The sequence below is a fragment of the Nicotiana tabacum genome, chromosome 13 (genome assembly GCF_000715075.1).
Source record: "Nicotiana tabacum cultivar K326 chromosome 13, ASM71507v2, whole genome shotgun sequence".
Classification (NCBI taxonomy): Eukaryota; Viridiplantae; Streptophyta; class Magnoliopsida; order Solanales; family Solanaceae; genus Nicotiana; species Nicotiana tabacum.
This window is the reverse complement of record NC_134092.1, coordinates 126,926,212-126,946,200: the sequence shown is the minus strand read 5'-3', so window position 1 is coordinate 126,946,200 and position 19,989 is coordinate 126,926,212. Positions and strand designations below refer to the sequence as shown.

Sequence of the window (19,989 nt, the reverse complement as noted above, 5' to 3'; positions counted from 1 at the left end):
CCAAGGATTTTCTAATTTATTAATTAGCTTCACGAGCTGAAATAATTTATTAAAGTATCGTGTAATTATTATTATTAAGCACGATTTCTGCCGAGGACGTACGGCCCGATCCGGAGTGTCGTGTACACTGCCGAGGAACGTGCGGCGCGATCCATAGATGCATCTATCCTGCCGAGGCGTTCGGCCCGCTCCACAAAAAAGGAGGACATTTTCTTATGTGCCTCCGGAAGGAGAGTATATTAGTTATGAGATGAATTTGGGAGGAGAACAATTTCTTTTAACAATTAATTGATTTAAACAGACAATAAAGCCTATGAGATTTCCTTCCTTTAATATCTTTATCTAACAATTCACAATATATTCATATAGATATCAATTAATAGAAATAAATCAAAGAATACAATTTACACAAGTAAGGCATGCTTTGAGTCCTAACTACCCGCACTTTAGTATTAATAGTAGCTACGCACGGACTCTCGTCACCTCGTACGTACGTAGCCCCAATAATTAGCAATAATTATTTAATTTTTAATCTCCTATGAGGTAATTTTCCCCTCACAAGATTAGACAAGAGACTTACCTCGTCTTGCTCCAATTTAATCCACTATAAGGCCTTTTCCACGATTATCCAACTCCGGCTAGCTCGAATCTAGCCAAAATAATTCGATACAATCACTAAATATTATAGGAATCAATTCTATAAGGAAATACTATATTTTTTATAAAAATCCCGAAATTAATTAAAAATTTGCCCGCGGGGCCCACATCTCGGAATTCGATAAAAGTTACGAAATCCGACAACCCATTCAATTACGAGTCCAACCATACCAGTTTCACTCAAATCCGACTCCGAATCGATATCGAAATCTCAAAATTTCGTTTCTATGAGATTTCTAAACTTTTCCAAATTTCAATCTCAAAACACTAATTAAATTGTGAAAACAATGATATACTTGTATATGTAGACCAAATCCGAGTTAGAATCACTTACCCCAATATTTTTTCCTTGAAAATCTGTCAAAAGTCGTCTCTGCTCAAGCTCAAGTTCGCCAAAAATGACAAATGGGACGAATGCCCTCTGTTTTTATAACTTACAGCTCTGCCCAGTTCGATCAAGGAGCTCGATCAGGGGAGCTCGATCTCAAGAAGCTCGGTCTCAGGGAGCTCGATCTCAGGGACATGGTCATGACCTCGATCAGGGTATCGAGGTTGGGCCTTCGATCATAGCCTCAATCATTGCATCGAGCTTAAGCCTTCGATCAGGGCATCGAGCATGGGTCTCGATCCTAGCCCTCGAGCCTTACCTTCGATCATGCCCTCGAGCCTTGCCTTCGATCGAGGCTTTGATACTGAGCCTCGTCCCTGGCTTCGACTTAGGCCTCGATCGTGGGCTCGATATCTGAGGCTCGATATCTGGGGCTCTATCTGAGGCTCGATATCTGGGGCTCAATATCTGGGGCTCGATCTGAGGCTCGATCACAGCCCAGAATATGCAGCGGAAGAGAAAATTGCAGCAGCTTTTTAAGTCCAACTTTTGATCCGTTAATCATCCGAAACTCACCCGAGGCCCTCGGGACCTCAACCAAATACACCAACAAGTCCTAAAACATCATACGAACTTAGTCGAACCTCTAAATCACATCAAACAATGCTGAAACCATGAATCATACCCCAATTCAAGCTTAATGAAACTAAGAGTTTTCAACTTCTACATTCAATGTCGGAACTTATTAAATCAACTCCGATTGACCTCAAATTTTACACACAAATCATAAATTACATAATGGAGCTATAAAAATTTTCAGAACTGGATTCCGACTCCGGTATCAAAAAGTCAACTCCCCGGTCAAAACTTTCAAACTTTAAATTCCTATTTTAGCCATTTCAAGCCTAATTTCACTACGGACTTCCAAATAAAACTCTGATCATGCTCCTAAATCCAAAATTACCATACGGAGCTGTTGGAATCATCAAAATTCTATTCTGAGGTTGTTTTCTCAAAATATTGACCGAAGTCGAACTTAGCACTTTAAGGCCAACTTAAGGAACCAAGTGTTCTGGTTTTACCCCAACACTTTCAAATCCCGAACCAACCATCCCCACAAGTCATAAATCATTACAAGCACCTACAGAAAATTTTAGAAAACGGGGTTCTAAAAGTTAAAATGACCGGTTGGGTCATTACAATTTCATAACTAATTGAAATACAATCCAATTTAATTGTTTTTTACACTCTTCATATAAGTAAAATTATTTTCAAGTTGGCAAAACTCGTATGCTAATTATGACATTCTTAGTGAGACGCCAAGGTAGAAGCTATGAATTGATCAAGTTTGATTAAATATATGTGTTGTTTGGATTTATGTTTTCCGTCAATATTTTATTTTAGAATTTTATCCTATTAGCGGTTGCACTTACATGATTTTTTTTCTTTGTTGATCTAGCTAAATATGAACAATATTAATTATTTTCAAGAATTGACACTTTTTTAAAAACTTTTATTTATAACTCAATACATTATTCAATAATATCTATTGATTTACTAACTTATATATTCATATAATAAGTGCACGCGAAAAGCGTGTACCCTAAAACTAGTTTAATAAATACATAAGTAAATATGTGTTTTTACATACATCGTTATTACTAAGTAATTAGCTAAGTAATACACGTTCTCACCTCATATCATTATAATTGATTCAATATAAACATAGAATAAAAATAATCTTTTACTCACGTCGTTGAACATTCTCTCAACGTCTATCAAGCACTAATGTCTCTCTCTAATCTCTCTAACTTACCATTTACTGGACCTCCGGCGACCACCGGACCAGGTTAGACTCCCACCCCACCCCACCCCACCACCACCCCTCCCCACCCATGTCTTCTTTTCCCCTCTCTCTCTCTCTCTCTCTCTCTCTCTCTCTCTCTCTCTCTTGCTTTCTTCTTCTTCCCCCGTTACTCCCCTCCCCCCCTCCTTTTTGCTTTCCAGATCTGCTCCCCCCCTTTTTTTTTTATATTTCCCTTTTCTTCTTCTCCTTTCTTTCTCCCCCTATACCTCGTTTCTTCCACCCCCCGTTTCTCTATTTTCTGGCGTACTGATCTAGCCTAGCGGCGGTGGCGACTGAGATAATTTTTTGGTGAGCCTCGGGCGAAGCGGGCAGGAACTTCCAAAACATAGCTGTTGTGGATAACACCTTTCTCGGCACTCGTTGTGACTTCATGTTCTATTGTTCTTGCTTCGAATTTACTATTCTACTCGCGGGAGTTGGTACCTCCCATTTTCCAGTTTTCCTTTGTTGTGTGAGTTAAATTGTTGTCATCTTACTTTGTATTAGTTTATTCACTGTATTAGTGTGCCTGTTGTTATAACTTGTCTTCTTCTGATTTGGTTTGTTGCCTTGTGTGTGATATTGATTCCCCTTATTTTATCGTAGGTATAGTGGTTGTGGTCTGGGATGGTAGAGTGAGGTCATGTCCTCGGGGGAATGAGGGGTGGGACGGGAGGTAGGGCAGGGTTTAGGAGGTGAGGCGGGAGGCAAGGGAGGTAAAGGGAACAAGGGTGTATGTAGGTTGAGAATTGGGTCATGGAACGTAGGTACATTGACGGGTAAATCTATAGAGTTGGCGAAGATCCTCCAGAAGAGGAGGGTCAATATAACGTGTGTCCAGGAGACAAGATGGGTAGGGTCGAGGGCGAGGGACGAAGACGGGTATAAACTTTGGTACTCAGGAGTCCAGAAAGGTAAGAATGAAGTGGCCATCTTGGTGGATAGGGAACTTAGAGAGTCTGTGGTTGAGGTTAGACGAGTGAATGATAGATTGATGATTATTAAGTTGGTGGTTGGAGAGTACACCCTAAACGTCATTAGCGCCTATACGCCGCATGTGGGCCTATATGAGGAGGTTAAACGACACTTCTGGGAAGGGTTAGATGAGATTGTGCGCCAGGTTCCGCCTGCTGAGAAGTTATTCATAGGAGGGGATTTCAATGGGCATATTGGGTCGAACGCAGGTGATTATGGCGAGGTGCATGAAGGCTTCAGTTTTGGGGAGAGAAACGGAGGAGGTACATCGTTGTTGGACTTTGCTAAGGCTTTTGGGTTGGTGATTGCGAACTCTAGCTTTCGGAAGAGGGAAGGGCATTTGGTTACTTTTTAAAATGCGGTGGCGAAGACTCAGATTGACTATCTCCTCCTCAGAAGGTGTGACAAAGGGTTGTGCAAGGATTGCAAGGTGATTCCGGGTGAGATACTCGCAACGCAACATAGGCTCTTGGTGATGGACGTTGGTATTATGTTAAAGAGGAGGAAAAGGTCTACTTGAGGAAGACCGAGAATCAGGTGGGGAGCTTTAACTAAGGATAAAGCCCAAGCATTGGAGGGGCGGTTGTCGGCTATGGGAGCTTGGAGGAGCAGTGGTGACGCGAGCAGTATGTGGTCAGCGACAATAGACTGTATTAGGGAGGCTACGAGAGAGGTGTTAGGGGTCTCGATGGGCGTCTGGTGGGCACAAAGGAGACTGGTGGTGGAATGAAATTATCCAAGGTAAAGTGGAAGCAAAGAAGGCGGCGTACCTGAAATTAGTGGGGAACATAGGTGAGGAGGAGATGCGAGCGTATATGGAGAGGTATAAGAAAGCTAGGAAGGAGGCTAAGCTGGCGGTCACGGAGGCTAAGACTGCGGCTTATGGTCGTATGTACGAGGAATTGGGGAAAAAGATGGGGAGAAGAAGTTATTACGGCTGGTCAAGTTGAGAGAGAGGAAGGCTCGGGACTTGGACCAAGTGAGATGTATCAAGGACGAAGATGGTAGAGTATTGATGGAAGATGCCCATATTAAGAGGAGATGATAGACTTACTTTCATAAACCTCTGAATGAAGAAGGGGATCAGGATATTGTGCTAGGCGAATTGGAGCATTCTGAGAGTCACCGTGACTTTGGGTACTGCAGGCGTATCGAGGTTGAGGAGGTCGTGGGAGCTATGCGTAAGATGAGTAGGGGTCAGAGCGACCGAGCCAGACTAGATTCCGGTGGAATTTTGCAAGTGTGTGGGAAGAGCAAGTTTGGAGTGGTTGACTGGGTTGTTTAATGTTATTTTTAAGGCGAAGAGGATGCCGGATGAGTGGAGGTGGATTACGGTGGTTCCATTGTATAAGAACAAAGGTGATATCCAGAGTTGTAACAATTATAGGGGTATCAAATTACTGAGTCATACCATGAAAGTGTGGGAGAGGGTGGTTGAAGCGAGGGTGAGGATGACAGTGTCTGTATCCGACAACCAGTTCGGGTTCATGCCGGGTCGTTCGACTACAGAAGCTATACACCTTGTTAGAAGGTTGGTGGAACTATACAGAGAGAGGAAGAAGGATCTGCACATGGTGTTTATTGACCTAGAGAAAGCATATGACAAGGTTCCTAGAGAAGTTCTCTGGAGATGCCTGGAGGCAAAAGGTATGTTGGTTCTCTACATTATGGTGATTAAGGACATGTATGATGGGTCTAAGACCCGGGTTAGGACAGTAGGAGGCGACTCTGAGCATTTTCCGATTGTAATAGGTTACACCAAGGTTCTGCGCTCAGTCCGTTCTTATTCGCCCTGGTGATGGACGCGTTAACACACCATATTCAAGGGGATGTGCCATGGTGCATGCTATTCCCGATGACATAGTTCTAATTGATGAGTCGCGAAGCGGTTTTTAACGAGAGGCTAGAGGTTTGGAGACAGGCTCTTGAGTCTAAGGGTTTCAAGCTGAGCAGGAAGAAGACGGAATACCTGGAGTGTAAGTTCAGCGCTGAGCCAGGGGGAGTCGGCGTGGAAGTGAGGCTTGATTCGCAGGTCATCCCGAGTAGAGGCAACTTCAAGTGGGAGATCGACGAGGATGTCACACACCGTATTGGAGTAGGATGGATAAAGTGGAGGCTAGCATCTAGAGTCTTGTGTGACAAGAGAGTGCCACCGATACTCAAAGGTAAGTTCTATGAAGCGGTGGTTAGACCAGCCATGATATATGGGGCTGAGTGTTAGCCTGTTAAGAACTCACATATCTAAAAGATGAAATTAGTAGAAATGAGGATGTTGCGGTGGATGTGCGGGCACACTAGGATAGATAAGATTAGGAATGATGATATTCGGGAGAAGGAGCACGTGACTCCCATTGATGACAAGATGCGGGAAGCGAGGCTTAGATGGTTCAGACATGTTCAAAGGAGAATCCTAAATACTCTAGTACGGAGGTGTGAGCGGCTGGTTGTGGATGGCACGAGAAGAGGTAGACGGCCTAAGAAGTATTCGGGAGAGTTGATCAGGCAGGATATGGCGAGGCTCCAGATTTCCGAGGACATGACACTTAATAGGAAGATGTGGAGGTCGAGTATTAGGGTTGTAGGTTATGAGGTAGTTGAGTCGTGCCTTACTTCGTACCATTGTGGGACTAGCCATGTAGGATTTTTGTCTAAGATAGCTAGTGGCAATGTTGTGGCTTACTATTTCGCTTTTCAGTGCATGTCCTATTTACTAGCTATCGCTTTTGCTTTGCATCTTTTTTCTAGATTTTATGGTATTTCTATTTTTCTTATGATTGTTGTGGTGATACTAATATTGTCTCTCTTTACTTTGCATCTTTCTTTTGGATTTCATGGTGTTTCTATTTTTCCTATGATTGCTGTTGTGATACTAATATTGTCTCCTTTTTGTCCTTTTGTCTTTTTGTTTTTTTGAGTCTAAGGTCTTTCGGAAACAACCTCTCTACTCCTTCGGGGTAGGGGTAAGGTCTGTGTACACACTACCCTCCCCATACTCCATTAGTGAGATTTTACTGGGTTGTTGTTGTTGTTGTTGTTGTTTTACTCACGTCATTCACCATTATTGGAGCAAATAATATGTCATGTACTTTTAGATGCAGTTATCCTTTTTAGGTTTATACCTTGCTTGTTTTGACAATCGTTACTTACTCTAACTTGAAAGATACAACTCGAGTTTACAACCTCTTGCAAACCTAAGGATTAATTCTAACCCTTGTAACAACACGCTACAGGTTGTTGTGACTACTTCAATTTAACTCTAACTTGAATGATACAACTCGGGTACCTAGTACAATTTGCTTCTACAGTGTCGGCTCAATGGGGAGGCCACTAAAGCAATTGCTTTCGTCTCCGAAAGTTGAAGGCCCTAAAATTATTATTTTTTATGCTATTTACATATTATAAATTTATTAATAAATAGATTAGATTTTATATTTTAGTTTTTAGAATGTGATAGAGGTTATTCAAATAAATAACTGAATTTTATAAGAAACATGCAATATATGAAAATGAATAACTTGATGACGACCGGATAATTAAAACAATGAAGTATCTTTTGGAGATGAGACCGGATAACGCTATTTTTTCACTTCAAAACAGACTTGAATTATTCTAGATGTTTGAAATTATTTTGATATCTACTTAGTAGTATAAAATTATGATTATTACAATAATATGAAAGTTTATTAAAATACTATCTTAACTTTCAGTGTATGTTTCTTCTAAAATATAATATAAGCCTTAGAGGTTGAGTTGTCAAGTATCACCCGTGGTGGGAGCTAGCAAGTAACCAACGAATAATCAAGATACGTATAAATGGATCAGTATACAATTGTTACAAAAACAAAACAAAAAATATTAAATAAATTTAAGGTTTCTCATTAAAATTTGGTTTTTGGCTACAATTTTCCTTCAGTCGCCTCTAATTATTACCTTACTTTTTCTCCGATCTTGTTATTCCTTATTGTTAAATAATCTAATTTTATTCTTTCTCCTACCTTTCTTATATAATAATTTTACCTTATATTCTATTTTTTTTAAAAATAATAAAAGTTATTTTTCCTATTGTTGGTGTGTGATAACATAAAACGACAACAAATAATGTATGTAGGCATATAAATTTTATTGGAATTAAATCTGTAAAATAATTTGGACTATATTTTAAATTCAAGATATATTAGTTCAAATTAATTTATTGGGATAATATAATTGGATTAGTTATATAAGTCCAACACAGATGAATTAAATACATAAGTCTTAATCAATTGGGCTAAAGTGATGAGCCCATTTTATTAAGCCCAAATGTCATCTTCCTAGAGGCCCAGTTTGGTGCCTCGTGTCAAATGACGTGGCGCGCCAAGTCAAACGGAAGAGCCAATAGGATTGTGTCACGTGCCAAAATGACAAGGCATGCTAAGTCAAATTAAAGGGCCAATAAAACCGTGCCACATATGCAAGTGACATGTTCTGGCAAATCCAATGCGGCCTTGTCACACTTCAATTTGATTGGTCGGAAAGAGTTTGTTCTTATCATAACTCTTTCCTCCCATAACTATAAATAGGGGTCTTCATAACCCTAAAAAAGGATCAAAAGTTATAACAAAAAGCAAGAGAGAGCTCGTGGATCAAACGCTACAGATTTCTCTAAAAGCTACAAACGTTCAAGTGTTCTAAGGATTAAAAGATCAAGATGAAGATTCAAGAACAAGTTGTAAACCCTTGGATTAAAAATACGTCAAGATCAAGATCAGGCCTCAAGCACTTGGATTAAAATAAAATAAAATTCAAGATTAAACACAAAAGCCCTTTTATTTACTGTTGAAGATTAGAATCAGAGGATTCATAGAGATTGTAACACTCAAATATTTGAAATAAAATATTATGATTGTTGCAATATTTTCGGTCTTGATTTTATTTTCTCGAAGCAAATTTATTGTCTACAAATTTTGGCATCTCCAGTGGGACAATCTCTACCTCTCATCTCAAATTTTCAATCACCAAAATTCAAGGATATCGAAATGGCTTCAAAGAAAATCAACTTCCACCAAGGCTACTAATTACAGGTTCTATGCCGATATGGAAAGCATCCTCGATGTTACCTTTGGAAGTTTTGGACCAGTTATAAGGAGCAAAGCAAGCTCTTTAGGACAACAAGCATTACAAGTGCCATCCGCATCAACCCCTGTTTTCGGATCTTCATCCTCAAAAGGAGCAAGATCCTCCACAAACGCACCTGAAGGAGGAAGCAATATTGCTGAAAAGATCAAGAAAACTCTTGCTCTACTTGACCTCTATGGATCCAAGAACTCTGCTGTAAAGGAAGATGATGATATTTCAAGCGATGGATCCTCCCCACTTATACCGCATAGTGTGAGCCAATCCAGGATCAATCTGTGTGACAATCCATGCTTCTCTCCATCGTCCACAATAATCATGCAAGCCATGGTAACAAACGCTTCATATGTGGAGGAGGATTTGGCAAACTTGACAGAAGCAATCGCTCGCTTGACCAAGTGCATGCAAAATCAATATGCTAGAATTGACAAGCTAACATATAGGGTGTAAATCTTGATGGAAAAAGAGTCCACCCATGCACCTGGCAAGCTTCCAGAAGTTCCAGAGAGTGATTCTCCCCCAAGAAAAGTAGCATCCGCTAAGGCTATCCCTGTCTCATCTGAAGGGATGATTCTGATCGATCAACTGAAGGAGTTCATTGAAGGAACTATTAAAAATAAGTATGAAGTTGTTGCCAAGTACTCTCTTACATATGCAAAGCCGTATACTACAATGATCGATATGTTGAAGATGCCTGCTGGCTATCAACCTCCAAAGTTTCAACAGTTTGATGGCAAAGGCAATCCAAAGCAACACGTGGCGCACTTCGTTGAGACGTACAACAATGTTGGGACTTATGGAGATTACCTCGTCAAGCAGTTTGACCGCTCACTAAAAGAAAATGCTTTTAATTGGTACACAGACCTCGAGGCTAGATCTATTGATATCTGGGATCAACTAGAGCAAGAGTTTCTCAATCGCTTTTATAGCACCAGACGTATTGTGAGTATGATAGAACTTACAAATACTCGTCAACGAAAAGGTGAACCAGTTATCGACTTTATCAATCGTTGGAGGAATGCAAGCCTCAACTGCAAAGACGGGATTAGTGAAGATTCTAGCTAGAGATGGGCATCCAATGTATGCATTAGGGACTGCGCTACATCTTGCAAGGTATCAAGCCTAGCACATTCGAAGAACTTGCAACTCATGCCCATGATATGGAATTAAGCATGGCCTCCACTAGAAATGAAAGGCTGCCCATCTATGAACCTCGCAAGGGGAACGACAAGCAAGAAGTCAGAAAAATGAGCAAGTTCATACCCAAGTTCGAAAGCAAAGAAACTATGAATGTGAATACATCACGTGCGAAGTTCATGACGAAGGTGAGCAAGAAGCAGCCAAGTGGAAAGTTGACTCTAAAAGAAATGCAAGAGAAGGAGTACCCATTTCTGGATTTTGATGTGCCTGCAATTTTTGAAAAGTTTCTCGAGTTAAAGCTCATTGACCTTCCGGAGATGAAACGGTCAAATGAAACTGGAAAAACGAATGACCCAAATTACTGCAAATACCATCGACTTGTGAGCCACCCTCTGGAAAAGTGCTTTGTCTTTAAGGACAACGTTATGGACTTGCCTCGTGAAAAGAAGATCGTGCTTGAAGATGAGAAAGCAAGCGCAAACCAAGTCTCTATAACCTTTGGCTCATTCAGTCCAGATGAATTATGTAATTTTAAAAGACATAAAGATGAAGAATTACTGGAGAACAACAAAGTTGAAGTTGATCAACCTGATGATGACGATAAAGGTTCGACGTTGGTGACTCATCTTAGACGTTACAAAAGGAGCCCGCTTAAAGAATCGATAGAACAAGCAACAAGGAAAATAATGGTAAAAAGAACAAGGAAACAAAATCCCGTTAAGGATTTGAAGAAGGCAAAAATGGAGGTGCACCACCCTCAAAAGCCACGACATCCAGTGACCTTGGAGGAGTTCTTACCAAGTTGGTTCCGCACGAAGATTTCTCATGAGGGAATTGATGCATCTTGTTGCCATGCTAACAATGGGGAAGAAAAGATTGATGACCTACCACTGACACCATCTTCGGAAAATCTCGTCGAGTCTATTCCTCAAGAAGTTAACGCTTGTTAGGAAAAAGTTACGTTCATGAATGACGATCTTCTACTTGGTGACACTCCTCATAACCGCCCTTTATACCTGGTTGACTGTATACGTGATGAAAGGGTAAATCGAATTTTGGTTGATGGAGGATCCTCAGTGAGCATCTTGCCAATTCACATTGTGAAAGAACTTGGTATTCTAATGAACAAACTCTCGGAAAGTCGTGTGATAATTCAAGGATTCAACCAAGGGGGAAAAAGAGTCATAGGCTCGATCAAGTTGGGGATCACCATTGAAGATATGCAATCAAGTGCATGGCTGCATGTGATCGATGCAAAGACTTCATACAACGTCTTGCTTGGAAGACCTTGGATACATGAGAATAAAGTTGTTTCATCTACCTACCATCAATGTTTAAAGTACTACGAGGGAGAAGTCGAGAAAAAGATAGTCGTTGATGACAAACTATTCACCAAGGCTGAGTCACACTTCGCCGATGCAAAGTTCTACTTGAAGAACCGCATTGTGAATGAGCTAAAAGCTGGTGATGTCATGAATGGCAAGAATGACGAGTCCACGACTAAGAGAGTTGGGGGGGGGGGGGAGGGGGGTTCCGATAAAAATAAAGCTGTTGCTGAGGAGGTACACCCTAACTCAAAGTAACTCCTGCGCTCCGCTATATCAATAAAAAAGAAGAAAAAGAAGGGTGAATCATCCAAACTCCAAGCCAATATTCTAAGGGAGTTAACTCTTCCGATCCAACGAATTGAGGCAGTAAAGTTGCCATCAATGCTACTTGCATGGTTTGTGGCTCAAAATCATTCGCAGAATGTGGCAATCCATACGAAGCATACAGATGAAGGCTTTGATCCTAATGCTTACAGGCTATTTGCCAAAGATGGATATAATCCCAAGGAGCCGTCAAAATTAGGGAAGCTCCCATCAGAAGCTGCTACGAAGCAACTACGTGAAGGTTTGGCACACAAGCATCCGTCACTAGTATGCATCTCCATAAGAAGGGTGAGCAATAATTATATCACTGTAGAAGACGAATCTGTCATTTCTAACAGGCCTTCTGTCTTTGATCGACTTAGAAAATCAATTGTGAGAACTTCCGTATTTGAGAGATTGGACCATTAAAGAAGGGGAACAAGTTCCAGAGAAATTATCAAAGCATAAGAACATCCGCTTCTCCTAGAATCCAGAAGATCTCTAAGGATTTCCAAAGTTTGATTCCTTCTAGAATGAGGCGACAAACAAAATTTGTGATTTCATGTAAAGAAGTACTGAAGGTAAAGCCATATATTGTGGTCAATACTAAGGAACATGACGAAGATGAAGAAAGTATGGGTTCTTCGTATCATGTTACTGCTCAAGGCGAGAATGGTATTTCGTCTATAATAGGGAGTGATGAGAAATTGGAGGATGTCCGTGTTATCACATATCTTTCAACGATGGGGACCCTCAAAAAGATGAAGATGCAAAGGATGCTCCGCCTGAACTTGAAGAAGGGGTAAAGGCAACAGTTGACACTTTGAAAGAAATAAACCTTGGCACCGATGAAGAACTAATGCCCACCTATCTAAGTGCTTTACTAGCAGTCGATGAATAAAATATTTATATTGAGTTACTCAAGGAGTATTGGGATGTCTTTGCTTGGAGTTATAAAGAGATGCCTGGTTTAGACCCCAAAGTAGCAGTCCATCACCTTGCAGTCAGGAATGGTGCTCATCCTGTTAAGCAAGCTCAAAGGCGTTTTAGGCTGGACTTGGTTCCCCTGATTGAAACTGAAGTTAACAAACTCATCGAAGCCGGCTTTATTCGTGAAGTGAAATACCCAACATGGGTCTCAAGTATTATCCCTGTAAGGAAGAAGCATGGACAGATTTGAGTGTGTGTTGACTTCAGAGATCTCAACAATGCGTGTCCCAAAGATAAATTTCCGCTTCCTATACCAGAGCTGATGATCGATGCTACTACTGGTTATGAGGCAATGTCTTTCATGGACGGTTCATCGGGATATAATCAAATTCGCATGGCTGAATCCATCTGCCCCGCAAGAACATTGCTGAAAAGTAAAAGCTATGATGAGATGATCCTTCCTTAGCCATCGAAATGAAAAAGATATTTTCTCTGCGGTTATTAACCATATTTAAGTGATATTGTATACGTAGTCGCACTTTAATTTGTAACTGCTAAGGTTAACTTTCTTGAATCAGTAAAAATACTGGTTGGGTGCAAGTATTTACCATCATGTATGACCCTTTGTGTTCCATATAACTCTTTTTGTAATTGTAAATAAATTCTACTAGTTGTTGTTATGTTATGAAACAAAAGTACTTTGTTACGTTGATATTAGGAATGTTATGATTTGATAAGCTCTGAAGTATTAGACTAATAAAATGCATAAAAATTTTGTTTGTTAATGCCTGTAACTATTGATTCTGATTAGTGCAAGAACCATGAGTAAACTAAAGGGAAAAGGATAAGCACCACCCTGAATTTGTCTTGAAATCTCAGTTACACACCTTTACTTTGTGGGGTCCTATTACCTAACCTTAACTTGTTTTTAGGAATTTGTTATAAAATCTACCCTTTTTTAAACCTTTTTTATTACATGCATTACTTAATTTACAATGTTCTCACTTTCTTTTATTCTCAATGTTATAAATATAAATATAGTGAGTTTTGATTGCTATTAATAAAATTAATGATACTGAAAAACTACTTTTTTTTTTTCATAATTAAATGTTAGTAACTTATATGCTTGAAAACTACTTCTCATTCTTTTGTTGTATCAAAATTAATATTTATTTGTCTATAAGTAAATCCATAATATAGATTAAAAACTTCAACAACCACAACAATAAAAAAACCAGTGTAATTCTACAAGTGGGACCTGAGGAGGGTAGTGTGTATGCAGACTTTTTTCCTACCTTGTAAAAGTAGAGAAGTTGTTTTCGACATACTCACGACTCAAGGAACAATGAAAATAAATTCAAAAAATTTATAACCTCCACACCTTCCTATTTAGGGTCATGTTCTCGGTAAGCTGAAACAGATTAAAAAAGATAAAAATGCCTATTTTAAAAAAAAAAATCAAAAAGAAAAGATAAAAGTTGTAGATGTAAAATAGGCATTTTAAAAAGTTAAGAATGAATATTGTTTAAAATTGGAGGATAAATTTAATCTTTAATGCAAATTTGGAGGCTGCAAATTATTTTAACCTTAAATTCAACAAAAAGATGGAAATATAATCAAGTTTCCTATAAATATTGTAATTCATATAAAACATCTCTGTTATTTCCGTCTCTTGAGCCGACCCAAATCCCAATCCAACTTAAAAAGGGGTTTAGGTTCATCGCCGACCCAAATCCCAATCCAACTTAAAAAGGGTTTAGCTTCATCGCATCAATATTGGGTTTGGTTGATAGTTGCGTCGAATTGTTTGCCACTATCGGAAGAGGAGGAGAAGCAGAGGCAAAAAGAGGAAGAAATGGCAGAATATATGATAAAAGTATTCCTTAAAGACAATTCAGAAAGCATCAACCTAAGAGCACGTTGTCTTGCAAATTTAACTGAGTCCCAAAAGAAGCAAATACAAATCCATTATCCCAAATCAGAAGAAGAACTTCTTTTGGATAAGAATTTATGGGAAAGAGAGCATTATTCGTTCGAGGAGATGAGGCTAAAATCACTTTTACAATCAAAAGAGGAGGATCTAAAGTGGGAAAAAGACTTGGAAGCAAAGAAGCAGAGGGAAAGAGAGATTCGTTTCGTACTGCAAAGAGAAATTCGTTTCGAACTGGGAGATGAGGTAGCGAAGAGAGTAATAGATGCATTCGACAAGACAATAAGAGAATTTTGTTCGAGGCCAGTAACTGAGGAGGAGAAGAGATTGAAACAGTCAGAGTTGGAGCACCGAGAAAAACTTGCAGCTCAAGGAAGATATCTCACGGGGGAGTATCTAACCCCCTGTCGATTCAACCCTCAGTTTTGTCATTCCCATGTAAGTTTTTCTTTTGCTATTCAATTTAGATAGAAGTATTTTCGCTCTACACGGAGTTTAATAAAAAACAAAAAGAAACACTTTGAAATTTGTGGTCTTTAAACTTAAGTGTCAAAAGCTTTGTGGGCCGTGATATTTGTGTGTTTATAAAACCTTCTCATCAAGGCTTAAAAGTGGTTAAAATGAAGAATTTCAAGCTGAATTATTTTCAATTGTAGATGTGTCATTCTTTTTAGAACGGACTAAAAAGAAAAGTGTATCATCTAAATTGAAACAGAGGGAGTAACAATTTCATGTTGTTAGATCAAATTTCTTAAACAAACTTATTGAAACATGTTCCCTTGGATGTTTATCTGATAGCTTGTTTGGATGGTTGTTACCTATTATATTGTATCGTATTGTGACTTTAAATACAATATTTGTTTGATTGTTACTTAAATTTTATTGTATCGTATCGTTAAATTTGTTGTTACGTAACAACAAAAAGTGGCACTTTATAGAACGATCGATTTGGTGTGGTCGTGTCATTACCTTATTTTTTTTCTCTAATAAGTACTATTTTATCCTTTACCCTAACTTTTTATATTATCTCGTACCTTACTTTTTCTTTATGATATTGTAAGTTTATTCTTAATATTGTTGGTGCTTGACATCATGAAATGACGACAAACAATACAATCTATCTAAACATTGTATACATCAAAACAATATAATACAATACAATACAATACAAGTACGATACATTATGAAACGATATATAACAACTATCCAAACAAGTTGTGAGTCTACCTGGGAATTATCTTCTGGCATTAAATCTGTGTTGCCAAGTATTTTAGCTTCTTGTGCTTGAGTTTACTTATTGTATATTCGTCCTATGATTTGGATTAGTTTTCATCACTCACTCTAGTGTTGGCTTGTTTGATGCAGTATTTTGACAGTGATGTCTATCTCTCTTCGGGTTTTTTTGGTGCGCCTACTTTTGGAGTATCACTACCTGGACCGGGTTTTTCTGGTGCGCCTACTTTTGGAGGATCACTACCTGGACCATTACCATCTCAGGATTTCAGTGACAATGCTAAGTTACTAATGGAACTGGCTAACCGTGCTATCGAGGAATATAATGAGAAAGAGTGCAATGTATGCAACCTTAAATTTCATTCTGTGATTAGTCTCCAGACTATCCTTCCTTTATTAACAACTAATTGTGCCTCTCCTCGCAGGCTTTCAAGTACAAGGTTTTGAAGATTGAGAAAGTGAATTATTCGTTGTCGGGAACCTTCGATATGTACTGGATGACGGTGAAAGTCTTAAATCTCACTCATGGTAGTAGTCCTGTCGAAACTTTTCAAATCCATGCTGGTAGTCGTTGCATCAATCATTTTGATAAAAAGATCTATTGTTGCCGGCCTAAAGAAGAGGTAAATTAACACCTGATGAATTTACAATTTTTTTTTTTTTTTTTGCGTGTTAGGTAAAATATATTACGATGCTGATACTATTTTTCTGGTTTTTGTTGTGGTTACGGATCTATTGTCTCTGAGCCGAGGGTCTCCCGAAAACAACCTCTCTATCCCTTTGGGTAGGGGTAAGGTCTGCGTACGTTCTACCCTCCCCAGACCCCACTAGTGGGATTCTACTGTGTGGTTGTTAGGTAAAGTATATATTTTTCTTAAAATGAATCTTATATTTGATTTTTGTGTTTCCATGGCAACTGGTCTTTTAGTTGCTCATTTGTGAGTTTTGGTATTTTGAGATAATTGACCTGTGGATTGTTTGGGATAACTATGTGCAAACACTATATGTTGGATTTTGGGAGAAGCACAAACAAAATACTATGCTTTAACCTTGAATTGCGGAGCACGTTTCCTCCCAAACAACATCCCAATATAATCTCACAAGTGGGGTTTGGAGAAGGTAGTGTGTACGCAGACCTTACCCCTATTTCAGGGGTAGAGAGGTTGTTTCCGATTAGTGTTGTAAATAGCGCTCGCCTCAGCGCTAATAGCGTGAGGCGATGCGATGCGAGCTGCCGACGCCATTTTGCTCTGTTGCGTGGCGATTTCAGAAAGGCGAGCGCCTTTGCCTATGTAGCGAGAGGCGCTGCGAAGTGCGAGGCGATGTGTAGCAGCGCTTTTTGAAAAAAAAAAGGCAGCGACCAAACGACGATTAAAATACAAATTAGGGCTTGGGTTTTTCACTTCTTTCTCCTTCAACAACCATCAACGCCATTTGTTTTTTCGATCAATAAACTAAATATTAGGGCTTGGGATTTCATCTTCTTTTTAGTTCATCAGCGACATCATAACCCAGGTATGTTGTCCATTTCTTCTTTCTTCTTCTAGTTTCTGCTATCCATTTTTTTTCTTCGACCATTGCTGTCAAATTTCTTTTCCTTCTTCTTTTTCCTTTCTTCTTTCTTCCTTTTTTTTTTTTTGGCTCTGTTGTTCGAGCAAGTAGCAGAGAGTTCTTTGAGGTTTGAGCTAGCTTTATATCTTTCTTTCTTCCCTTCCTTTTTTTTTTAATCATGGATACGGGCTGAGGCAGTCAGACACAGAGCTTCTTCATAGTTCAAATCAAACCTAAAATTTACTCTTTTTTCCGGTTAGTCTTATAGAGTAGAATTAATTGCATATAGATGTTGCTTGTTTTAGTTTATGAATCTACTATGACTATCTATTGAGTTTTTAAGTTTTGAATTGATATATTTATTAATATATTATTGCTATTGAGTTTTTAGTTATATATATATATATATATATATATATATATATATATATATATATATATATATATATATATATTTTGGGTATAAATTGTCGCTTCACATAAAAAAGGCGAGCACTTCACTGCTCGCCTCTCGCCTCAGTGAAGCAGGCCCTCGTCGCTATTTGTCGCCGCACGCTATCCAAAACACTGTTTCCGATAGACCCTCGGTTCAAGAAGACGAAAAGAGACAATACATTAGTAACAACAACAGTGACCAGAAAGATAATACCATCATGAACTACCTTAAGTGGAAATCCCAAATTAGCATTGCAATAAAAATTGTCTGTTAATGCTTGTATAAAATACAAAGTTGAAGTTCGGATTAGGATTTCGTATTAACTTATGGAATAAAAGAGTTTGGAAATAGTAATCATATAGGCATTTGCTTTCTGTGGACAATGCACTTGTACTTGATAACTTTACTTCTGTTTATTTCTCTGAACTAATTTACAGGCCATTGCTGGTTTGCCAAGCTGCGAGTTTTGTTTTCGCTTGCTGCCGGAGAGGCATGCCACGGGAGGAACAGAAGAGGCATTTGAACTATAGCTATATAAATTTGGTCTGTTTGAGATTTCATTATTATAGATTTAACCCCCTTAACCTTTAATGGCTAGGAAACACTACCCTCTGACCTTTTGAATAGGAATGTTAAAGTCATGCTTTGTCCATTGAACTAAAAAGAGAGGCAGCAATACGTTTTTTGGTATTAAAATTATACACATTACCGGAAAATATTGTTCTAGGGAGTTATATTGTTCTCATTCAACAGGTGGAAGGGTATTGTTCTGCTTGTAGTTTAAGAGCTTTACTTCGGTAATTGATCTGACCTCTTTGTTAATTGAGACTATAATGTTTTAAATGTAGTAACTGTTGACATCATTTTAACTATGTAGTTATAAGCCCTTTAATTGTATGTGTTTTCTTGAATTCTCTTGAAAAATGACAGATAATGAACAAGGGTTTCATTACATCGCCGCCTGGATGTGAGCAATATAGAACTTACATGAGCTTAAATAAATGATATTGACAGTGAGGATTCATAAGACTGATGGGTTCGCTTGAATTAGCTTTTGCGCAGATCTTATATATGTATTAAGAAATCCACTTCAAATTCTGAATCTGCCTCTATGACCGAATCCACAACTATTATAATTTAGCATTGTAGCTCCTTGTTTTGCTGATCATAAGCAATGGATGGAATATAGTTTTTCCAGAACTGGATAGTGGTTTTGCTGCTACTTGATTCTGATGTGTCTTCCCAATAGCTTCAATAATTCATACAGGGGCGGAACTAGAGTGTCGGGAGCGGATTCAACCGAACTCAGTAACTTTAGTTCGAACCATGTATTTGTCTTAAAAAAATTCATTGAATATATATAAATTATTAATTTAGAATCGAATAATTTAAAACGATTATAATTTCGAACCCATAATCTTGAAATCTTGGTTCCGCCTCTAAATTCATATACCCTACTGTATAATGTACCTAAAAAGTTAACAAAACTTTGCTATAATAGTTGGTTTCATTATTGATTCTCTGCCTTCCTGGATCATAAAGTTTCTCTAAATAATTTTATGAAAAACAATAGAAAATTCACATCATGCAGCAGAATAAAGAACATTATGGATGTGTGGTGTCCTTTACAACAGAATAAAGAACATTATAGAATATAATTATTGTAATTCTTAGAAAATTACTATAATAATCAAGTTCCTATTAGTGTTCTTAATCAGTTAAAGCCATGTCGTTCTTGAATTTTACAACAGCACAACTAGCTGCACTATTTTTTAAGTGCTTACTTGATTTGGCAATATAGTTCTTAGCTTTGTGCATTACCATAGATGTGCATTACCATAGATATTCACAATTTTGTGCATATGAAGGGTCGTAAATGAATTGAGTTTACCTTTTATGCACTGATAATGTATACCTGTTTTACACTATCAAATAAATGCGACATGTAATGATAACCAAATGTCCATAATAAACCTAATCAGGTAACACTATAAATAACTTGTCATAACAAATTAAAGTAAATTGATAGATCAATAGATGCGGGACATGTTGCATGGGTATAAACTTCTGTCACCTTATCATTTGGTTAATTAGTGCATATTTTCATCTCAGTAAATAATTTAAACATGGCAAGTTGCTATTATTTGGTAGAAACACCGGATCTAGGTAAGTATTTATCATCCGTATTTAACAACTTGACATTTTCACAGAATATGCCAT

At 38.4% G+C, this 19,989-nt stretch overlaps 1 protein-coding gene across 1 annotated transcript; it reads left to right on the top strand.

Annotated features, from left to right (window-relative positions):
* Positions 1-14,274: 14,274 nt before the first annotated feature.
* Positions 14,275-18,609, top strand: LOC107802048 (uncharacterized). Its single transcript, XM_016625489.2, has 4 exons — positions 14,275-14,987; positions 15,915-16,124; positions 16,208-16,405; positions 18,207-18,609. The coding sequence occupies exons 1-4, from the start codon at positions 14,475-14,477 to the stop codon at positions 18,297-18,299; spliced, it is 1,014 nt and encodes a 337-aa protein (XP_016480975.1). The 5' UTR covers positions 14,275-14,474; the 3' UTR covers positions 18,300-18,609.
* Positions 18,610-19,989: the final 1,380 nt, after the last annotated feature.